Source organism: Octopus bimaculoides, chromosome 10 (assembly GCF_046866305.1).
Source record: "Octopus bimaculoides isolate indiv1 chromosome 10, ASM4686630v1, whole genome shotgun sequence".
Lineage (NCBI taxonomy): Eukaryota > Metazoa > Mollusca > Cephalopoda > Octopoda > Octopodidae > Octopus > Octopus bimaculoides.
Window position 1 is genome coordinate 66581323 of NC_142937.1, and position 11189 is coordinate 66592511.

The following is an 11189-nucleotide window of genomic DNA, read 5'->3' on the forward strand; positions in this document are numbered from 1 at the left end:
GGACACAAACAGAGGTGAACGAGTGATAGATAGATATATATATATATATAGAGAGAGAGATAGTGAGATAGACAGACAGATAGATAGCTCCGGCTAGTCAGTAGCCAAAGAATCAACTCAAACCAGCAGTAACGTTCCTTGTCAGTTCTACTTTCAATTCTGACAGCTAATACCATGACAGTGCCAGACGATGCCACCTTTATCCTTTTTTCCGTTCTAGTTAGCACCGTGCATTCTTTACTCTTTCACTCTCTACTAACAGACAACAACTTCTACACTATCGACTACTAACCAGCGAGCCAACCTTGTTGTCACTATCACTAGAATTGGTACTTTCTCTTTAACGGTACTACTAAAGCAGCGCGGACCCGAACGCGCAGTCGCGCGTCCGCGCTAGCTAGTCGTGAGTGGTCGATCCTAACCCTAACCCTAAACACGTATTCATTTGCACACGCGGGTTAGGGTTAGGGACAGGGTTAGGGTTAGGGTTAGGATCGACCACTCAAGACTAGCTAGCGCGGACGCGCGACTGCGCGTTCGGGTCCGCGCTGCTTTAGTAGTACCCTTTTTAACTACCTGTAGGGCAAACGAATAAATATATATAAATAATATTTTTTCCTTCTTGGTGTTGATTCTTCGATGTTCACTGGTTACTCCTACGCGAGAGCTGTTAAGCGTTACATCTACACACTACATTCGATAGTGGGCTACATCATATCGACGTGATATGGCACATCACTTGAGCCCACTACATGTATATCTATGCGTGTAATCAACTGTGTGCATACCCGCACACAGCTATTAATGCACCCATCCGCGCATGTATATATATGCGTTGGTGTGTCTGTGTCGATATGAACCGATGTAAACAGCAGCAGATGTATCTATCTATCTTTTCACTGACTTATGGTCTCTTAGACGACTCATGCACGTGCGCGCATACTGCCACGACATGTTGAGTGTATTGCAATAGGTCCTCTGCAGCTTGTACCATATAGCTACGCTCTACATATATTATAATATTTTTTATACATCCTTTACAAATGGATCTGGAATATTACAGCCTGAGATATTCAACAAAGAATATCCCAATACCATCGAACAAACTCTATACAAATCTGTTGCTGGAGAAAATAATCGAACTGATCAGGCGGATGAGATGGAAGGCTTTTTACTTTGACCAGCCCAAACCACCAACGGAAACTGAACATTTTGGGCTTAAATCCAGGAAGTTTTCACCCAAGATCAAGAAACTGGAGGCCTTCGAAAACGACGTGTTGAACTTGATACCCCGCCTGAAATTCCGTAAGTCCTCAAATCCTTTCCAACGTAAACTTAGAACAGACGCCCGCAAGCTTAAATCTTCTAATAGAACCTTTCGCTTCTCCGATAAAACAAAAAATAAGTAGTGACACATACGTACATCAAGGAGTAAGATGCGAAGGGCGATAATCAGAAGGTTGTGGCAAAAATGGACATGCTGCTGAGGGACATTGAGGGTAGTGAGAAAGGTGAGGTGATACAGAGGTTTGGATTGGACAAGTGGTGCAGGATAGGTAATTGTTTCTGTCTGTCTGTCTGTCGGTCTGTCTGTCTACACACACACACACACACACACACACACGCATCTTTATATATTAGAAAGCTCTTAACTCTGAGTATAGAATATTCAACTGCTCCATAAAGCAGCCAGGAATTCACACTTAATTTGCATATCTATGCTTTGGACAGCTTGTCAGTAATTGAAGAATACATATCTTTTGCTTAACACAGTATAAAACAGGACTGAGGTAAATTTAAATATTGGTTTCAAATTTTGGCACAAGGCCAGCAATTTCAAGGGATGGAGAAAGTCAATTACACCAATCCTGTTGTTTAACTGGTACTTATTTTATCAACCCTAAAAGGATGAAAGGCAAAGTTGACCTTGGCAGAATTTGAACTCAGAATGTGAAGATGGATGAAATGCTGCCAAGCATTTTGTTCGGTATGCTAACAATTCTGCCAGCTTGCAGCTTTAAAATAAATTTAAATATTAGGAAAATTTAGCTGCAATAAAAGATTATAAAGTGAAAATGATAAAACAACACTTGGAAGGAAAAGATGATAGAAGTAGAGTGAATATGGAAGAAAATTTCAAATGTAAAAGTAAACTAATGATGAAGATTAAAGATGAAAACACAAACGATAAAGAAAAAGGCTGAAGGAGAAAAAACAGGAGCAGGTTCATCACTATAATATTTTCTTAACTTGTGTTAAAAGAAGTGAATAATAGTGTTTGGTTGCAAATGAATTAACTAGTCAACTTTTTATTAAACTTGTAAAGTAGATGCAGTGCATATTTCATGGTAAAGAAGCAATCATCAAAATATGAGAAATCGTATAAAAATCTTTATTAGGTAATTTGATCAAACTTGATTTACATTTTGATTTATATTTTGTCCAGTTTATAAAAATTTACTTTCATTGGGTCGTCTTTTACAGTACAGGCATTCTTGTGAATTAAAAAGATTGTGATTAATCCTAGTAGACATCCAATTATAAATGTACCAAAGCCAAGGGTAATAAGTTTACCTGTTAATATAAGAAAATCAAAGAACAAAATAAAATGTAAATGCATGGAAAAAAGATGTAGAGAGAAGCAGTTACACCATACACATATGGTATACACACACACATACATACATGCTTGCATGCATAGATACACACATTCATACATATATGAGTATGTATGAATGTATGCTTATGTGTATATATATATATATATATATATACACACACACACACACACACATGTATACACAAAAAGACATGTACCCAAAGAGATACATATATAGATACGTACATATGTACACACATACATATGTACGTACATACATATGTACATACATGCATACATGCATACATACGTACATGCATGCATGCATATATACATACATGCATGCATATATACATACATGCATACATTCATTCATACATACACACATACATACGTGCATACATACATACATACAGCATCAGCGTGATCGTTACCAACGTCACCTTCCTGGCACTTGTGCCGGTGGCACGTGAAAAGACATTCGAGCTAGATCGTTGCCAGTGCCGATGGACTGGCTCCTGTGCAGGTGGCATGTAAAATACACCATTTCGAGCGTGGGCATCGCCAGTACCGCCTGACTGGCCCTCGTGCCGGTGGCACGTAATAACATCCACTACACTCTCAGAGTTGTTGGCGTTAGGAAGGGCATCCAGCTGTAGAAACTCTGCCAAATCAGATTGGAGCCTGGTGTCGCCTCCTGGTTCACCAGTCCTCAGTCAAACAGTCCAACCCATGCTAGCATGGAAGGCAGACGTTAAACGACGACGACGATGATGATGATGATATATATATATATATATATATATATATATATATATATATATATATATATATATATATATACAGGATTGGTAAAAAGTTACCTGACAGTAAATCAAAACCATTTAATTCTAAGATTTATTTATGCTTAACAACTGAATGAATTTAATAAAAGCATCTAAATTTCAAACTGAAGTCCTTCTTGAGTGACACATTTTTCCATTGTAGTCAAATACAAAATTACGGATAGTATTCATGGAATTTTGATTTACGGTCGGGTGACTTTTGGCCAACCCTGCATATATATATCTTCATCATCATAATCATCATCATTATCATCTTCATCATCATCTTCATCATCATCGATGCACATATGTACATACATGTATGTATATACATATATGTATATACATACTCTTTACTCTTTTACTTGTTTCAGTTATTTGACTGTGGTCATGCTGGAGCACCACCTTTAGTCGAAGAAATCGACCCCAGGACTTATTCTTTGTAAGCCTAGTACTTATTCTATTGATCTATTTTGCCGAACCGCTAAGTTACGGGCACATAAACACACCAGCATCGGTTGTCAAGCAATGTTGGGGGGACAAACACAGACACACACACACACACACACACACATATATACATATACGTCAGGCTTCTTTCAGTTTCCGTCTACCAAATCCACTCACGAGGATTTGGTCGGCCTGGGGCTATAGCAGAAGACACTTGCCCAAGGTGCTGCACAGTGGGACTGAACCCGGGACCATGTGGTTGGTAAGCAAACTACTTACCACACAGCCACTCCTGAGAATGGATGAGGATAGCTGCATGAAAAAGTGCCACACCCTAACAGTTGAGGGAACCCGTGGAAGAGGTAGGCCCAGGAAGACCTGGGCTGAGGTGGTGAGGCAAGACCTTCGTACATTGGGCCTCACTGAGGCGATGACTACTGACCGAGACCTTTGGAAATGTGCTGTGCGTGAGAAGACCCGGCAAGCCAAGTAAGATCGTTGCCAGTGCCCCTGGACTGGCTCTTGTGCGGGTGGCACATGAGATGCACCATTTTGAGCGTGGCCGTTGCCAGTACCGCCTGACTGGCTCCCGTAGGATTTTCGAGCGAGATCGTTGCCAGTGCCCCTGGACTGGCTTGTGCGTGTGGCACATAAAAGACACCATTTCGAGCGTGGCCGTTTTCGTGCGGGTGACACGTAAAAGCACCCACTACACTCTCTGAGTGGTTGGCGTTAGGAAGGGCATCGAGCTGTAGAAACTCTACCAAATTAGATTGGAGCCTGGTGTTGCCATCCGGTTTCACCAGTCCTCAGTCAAATCGTCCAACCCATGGTAGCATGGAAAGCGGACGTTAAACGATGATGATGATATATATATATATGTATACATACACTCACACACAGCATCTGTTTATTATTAAACCTGTATGAAATTAATAAAGAACAAGATATAATTTTTAGAAAGATTAGTAGATAATTATATAATATAATATAATCTTACACATGTATTGTTATTATTAATAAAATTTTGAAGAGCTTTATATCTTTTAATGAGGATACCTTATTAATAATTAGATGTGTTTATTAATTCTACCTGTTTTGTATTTTAAGATAAAAACAATTTTCATTAAAGGTAACTTATAAGGAGTAGCAGCCTTAATGATTGACTATGATCAAAAATGTTTGTTTGCTTTGAAATTTGAGACAATACATTCCAATTCTGCATTTACCTAATTTGTTACATCTTAAAATTAGATCTTGGGGGGCGGGGATAGACTGACGATGGTGACATTTTATTAAAAGTATCAAGAGTATTAGTATTTTATCAGCATTAGTCTAGATTTATAATTTTAATAAAGTGTATATTACCTTTGTTTCCACTTTTTTCAATCATCTTTGAAGCCACTGGAGAAGGTGGATCAAGTCCTTTAAATAAAAAAAAGAATGTTAATTGTCATGCTTAAGATGTTGATAAGTTACACTTTAGTTTGTGAGCTTTTATAACTATGCTTCATAAATAAAAGAGAAAAGAAAATTTCACAATCCACTTAGATTTATTTTTATGCAATTTTACTTGCTCAAAACAAAAAGTGATAATACATTTTAAGTGAGATAATTACATAAGAATTATGCATTCATTGATGCAGAGGAAACCTGTGATGATGTCTTATTTTCTCACCAGCTACAGATGAATTTCTGTCTTTAAGAAACTGTAAAGCCATGAACAAGAGTGCTTAGCAAGGTTAGATTTGATAAGTTTAGTGAGGAATTTTGTGTACACAGATTTCTGCAGAAGCTTTGTACACACTACTGCTTATTAATTATTATTGATGAAGTTATATAAATTCCTTATTTGTTACCTTTGGAGTTCTTATGCCAACTGCACTTGGATATGATTCTCTCTTTATATATATAGTCTAGTTATTAATGTAGGGGTCATCAAAGAATCTCGACAGGCAGTCAAATATGTAGAAGTATATGGCTGTGATAGAAGGTCCTTTCAGGACCAGATTTAACAACCATAAATCCTCCCGTGATATCCAGGAGGGAGACACAATGTTACAGACCTGGTTATGCATATATGGTTGTTGAAGGAAAGCACCATGGAATACAAGATCAAGTGGCAAATTCTGGGGAAGTGCAAACCTTATTTTAGCAGTAGTAGAAAGTGCAGGCTATACCTAGCAGAGAAAGAATTGTCGTAAAAAAAATATCTCCACATGGATGCCTACCAAAAGTGCAGGGGTGAGATGTTCCTGCTTATTTATGGGATCCACTATGATCATAAACAATAGGACCTCCACTGTTGGTCTATCCACCATCGCAGCCTGTGTGCAAACCATACACACACAGACATACATAAGCATATGCACTTGCCCAATTCCATCTCCAATCCCACTACACACAGCTATTAATCTTGTACACACATTGATCCCATCACGTTTTTTGTTGATATCCCAACTCATCTAGGCTTTTTTGGAAGCAAGGGACATAATTTTAATGGATCCTTCTCTTAATTGTCTCCTGTGACTTTCAGTTCTATATTTAAGAGATGAGGAATTATTTACATTATTTACATTTGACGGATATTTGTCCTCATCTTGTTTGTTGTAGCTATGATCAGAAGGGGACTATGAAAATGTGTTAACAACAAACAAGATGAGGACAAATATCCGTCAAATGTAAATAATGTAAATAATGTCCTGTGACTTTGTTTCACATTTTTCATGGCATCCATTAAGTGGATGACATTTTTGCATTAATTGACCTAGGATGCTGTTGATGCTCTACATTCTATAATTTGGAAGACACTAAGAAACTAAAAAATCTGTAATAGCTCAGGTCATCTTAGAACAATGTAGCAGGGAATTCACAGAAGACTTTAGTGAACCAGTCAGGGTTCATCATTTTCTCTTCTTCACAGTCCTCAAAGATTACAAAAAGTTCAAATACAGAACTGAATGTTTTTGCATTTGAGAATCTATCAACAATTTCAGTTTAGGAAGTTTATTTCAGGTTAGAATTCACCCAGGTGAGTTCTAAAGGCTCAATAAAAAACAAGAACACACACGAGCTCAATTTTGTGTAATTGGTACAAAAATATCTTCACAAAAATCTTTACTGATCTGATGCTCAAAATGTTCTGGAACCCCCCCCCCCCCCCCAAGGAATAACTTATATTGGAAATTCTGGAGGTGGTTTAAGTGAAGTTATGTAGCTATGATCAGAAGGGGACTATGAAAATGCATGTAAAAAGTGAGAAGCTATATCCTAGAACAGACGTTCTCAACCATTTTTTATCTATGGACTTTTTGATTACTATTTTTTCTGGTAGACCCCCATAGCCATTTGATGTTTAAAAGCTAGTTTTATAGAAATTTCTTTCAAAATTTGTATTTTGTTTTTCTCACATTAACTTGTAGGCTGAACTATGTAAAATGTTAGAGAAAGAAACTGTTATGTCTCAAGCTACTGCTATCTAGCACCTTCGGATGATCTCTACTCAACCACTACACAGCTGCTACTCGACTGCTACTCAACACACCTACCACAGCCAGACTACCTCGATTTATATGTCTTGGGCGATCCTACTTCTTCGCTTGGGGGCGTCGACACAACAGAAACCTAGCTGTTTCTTGCAATAGATACCAATATATACATCTAAAGCAAAACATTTTCAGGGGTCCTTAAAATACTTTTGTTGATCTCTGATTTATCATTTTGTTGTGTGGACCCCTAATAATCTTATATGGACCATCAGGGGCCAAATGGACCCCAGTTGAGAACCATTGTCCAGTGGTGCAAAAGAGCTTGGGATATTAGATAAGAATGGGTTATTTATGGTTAGTTGGATAGTGATCTGCATAAAAGGCCAGTTACATGTCAGTTAAGGTATCAAAATTATTAGCTAATGAATGCTTAGGGAAATTATGGTACAAACACTAAATTTGATACACAATTTACTCACACTGTACATTTGTATTACACAGATATGAATATGCAATATGAATAAATTATGCATATTAAATGAGGAAGTTCCATGACATTATAGCACAAAGTATCCTCTGTTCATTGTCTAAAACTTTCTGAAGTTTATGACTAAAATTTTGGTTTTCAGATAAAAGGCATCTCAGAGGCTTAGAATTTACAACAGCCAACCAAAAATTATAAATAAAGAAATTATGTCTGACACACAATATTAGGCTCAGTTGATGGTGATGCAACATGAAAAATAATGTGTCCAAAGCACCTCATAATGAAAATGAATCACATCAAGTTTAAACTTTGTTTCTTTTGATTAATGTACATAGGCTCTGAGTAAAGAGGAAGGACCTCATTGAGGACATGAGTGTCATGAGTAAAGTAAAATAACACTAGCTCTGGATTAAATCTTGACCGTAGTCTCAATTTACTTGGAGACCACTTCTTATTCTCTGGTATTGCATGTACTCACACACACACACATACACATACACACACACACACACACACACACACACACGAGAGACAGCAAAACATTTATTTTGCAGACATACAATTCTAACATCTCTCTCTCTCTCTCTCTCTCTCTCTCTCTCTCCCTCTCTCTCTCTCTCTCATATGTATGCATTAAAATAGACAATAGAGATTATACTTGTCTTATTTTCCACATATTCCTATTTAAGTAATTCAGCTGAATTTTTCACTGAATTTAACACCTTTCTGATGGTTAAGTAATGAGAATAAATAAATATCTGATTAGATGAGTGCTGGGAAAATATAGATCATCTTTCTCTGTGGGTGCAAGTCTTGGCCAGTGAAAGATGAAAATCTCCAAAAACTTGAAGTCTTTAACCACTACTGCTGAAATACAACAATGCTGTTGCATCAACTTGCTGCAGCAAGCTCTACTCATAAGACATCTAAGGTAGCTTGGGCATACTCTCTGTTAATCTCTTGGGAAATTCCTTCACAAGGCTATCAACTCAGCTTCCTTCCCAGGCTAGTACAAATGAGCTAGAGCAGGGGTTTTCAAACTTTTTGATTTGCGGACCCCTTTATATTTCAGGCTTTACCTTAGGGACCCCCTTATAAACGCTGATGAAATTTATACATAAATATTTGCTTAAAATAACATATATTTTTACATTTATTTATTTAACAGTATTTAACAAATAGGTTTATTGTCAATTAAAAGATTTCGATTAAAAAAACATATATAAAATCAAATTGCCCATAAAAAGTATTTGCTGTCTACAGACCCCCTGTCTTGTCCTTGCGGACCACAGTTTGAAAACCCCTGAGCTAGAGGACAACTGAAGATGTGACTGGTGATAGTAGACATGGTGAAGGTAGACATGGAAACACTTTAGCAAGTCTGCTGGATACTTTTACATGGCACTGTGCTTTTACATAGCACTACACTGGTGCTTTTACATGGTACTACATGAACGCTTTTACATGATGCTGCATGGGCACTTTTATGTGTTGCCGCATGGGCACTTTTATATGGCACCACATGGGAACTTTTACATGGAACCACCATGGGTGCTTTACATACCCAGAAGGATCAGTCTTAATATTTCTGCTGTGGAGTATGGGTTTTCTTGGGTATGGCTGAGCATCAGATAGCTTGATTCTTTGTCATTTCAGTATGCAAACACAAAATATTATTTGGCTTTAAATAACTTTAAACCAAAATACTTACTTATATAATGTGAACAATTTGCCACAATATTTGCTTCAATATTAATTGTCTTTTGATTAGCTCCTGTTATTTGACATATTGATGTTACTGGACAATAGTTAAAGCTGATACAACCATATCCTTCATCTTCCATACATAGCTTTGCACATGCTTTTAGAGATATATTTTTTACCAATAAATTACTGTTAAGCTTTTCCATCTTTGTCGTTGAATGTACAAAGTGTTGAAGAGGAGAAACTGGAAATATATGCAGATATTTAAGTGACAACATTTCAAAATTTCCAATGAATATTAGCAACGATATTTAAATATATAAATATATATTCTTTCAAAAAGTAATAAATATATTTAATTGGGATTGCATTTACTTATGCCTATTAGTTATTATCTGTGTCTCCAAATTCTTATATCTGTAGCTGTATGTGTGCATTGATAAATGGGTATAGATGCATATTTGTATGCTTATGTATGTATGTATGTATGTATGTATGTATGTATGTATGTTCCTCTGCCCTTTGATGGGTCTTATTTTTTGTCCCACAGGGTGTTCAACAAGCACCCACCTCACCAAGCAAGCCTGGTGGGGTTGCCAGTTTATTTGCTGACAACCTGACCATGAAACAGGTTGTACTGGACTACATGGTACCAGTAGCACTCTAGAGCTTATATAAGGGAAAGGGTAACAGGAATGATTGTGGTAACTATAGGGGAATATCATTGCTTTCTGTCATAGGAAAGGTTTTATTCAGAGTGCTTCTGGATCGTCTGCTGCAACATGTTGCAGATTGTGTTCTTCCAGAAAATCAATCTGGCTTTCATGTGGGAGATGGCACTGCTGATGTGATCTTCTCAGCTAGACAGCTTCAGGAGAAGTGTGTGGAACAGGGTCTGGATTTATATCAGGTTTTTGTCAATCTGACAAAAGCCTTCGATACCGTTAATAGAAATGCACTGTGGAAAGTCCTCCAGAAACTTGGTTGTCCTGAAAAGTTCCTTGCTTTGGTTAGGTCTTTTCATGAAGACATGAAGGGTAGGATTAATGTTAGAGGTAAAATGTTGGAGCCCATCTCAATAAAAAATGGAGTGAAACAGGGGAATATTCTGGCACTGACCCTAATTGCCATATATTTTGTGATGGTTTTCTGTATTGCGTTCAGAAATTGCAGATATGGTGTTTACATCCATTATTGAACCTCTAGTGGCATATTTAATGTCAGGCACTTTGCTGCAAAAACAAAGGTATTTACCCCTATCATAAGAGACCTTTGTATGCAGATGCTTGTTATCTAGTAGCGCACACAGAGATTGATATGCAACACATTTTGAATGCATTCTCTGCCTTAGGATTGATAGCCATTGCATTGCCTTAGGATTGATAATCAGTCTCAAGAAAACTGTTGTCATGTACCAACCTGCTCCTGGTAAGCAGTATATTGAACCAAATATCTATGTGTATGGTAAACGACTTGGTGTAGTTGATCAGTTTGTCTACCTGGGAAGCACTGTTAATAGGTATGGCAATTTGGACAATGAAATTCCATACAGAATTAGGAAAGCAAGTGATGCTTTCAAAAAGCTAGAAAGGTGCCTCTGGAGTCGGCGAGACATATGCAGAAAGACAAAGATAAAG

At 37.4% G+C, this 11189-nt stretch overlaps 1 protein-coding gene across 1 annotated transcript in view; it reads right to left on the reverse strand.

The window, feature by feature from the left end:
• Nucleotides 1–2376: 2376 nt before the first annotated feature.
• LOC106879769 (uncharacterized) overlaps nucleotides 2377–11189 on the reverse strand; it is a 124107-nt gene continuing 115294 nt past the window's right edge. The window contains exons 28-30 of the mRNA XM_014929460.3: nucleotides 9560–9796; nucleotides 5242–5298; nucleotides 2377–2574 (exon numbers count right to left, since the gene is read on the reverse strand). Of these exons, the coding sequence (XP_014784946.1) occupies nucleotides 2432–2574; nucleotides 5242–5298; nucleotides 9560–9796 (437 nt within the window). The 3' untranslated portion in view covers nucleotides 2377–2431. The remainder of the gene's footprint in view (nucleotides 2575–5241; nucleotides 5299–9559; nucleotides 9797–11189) is intronic.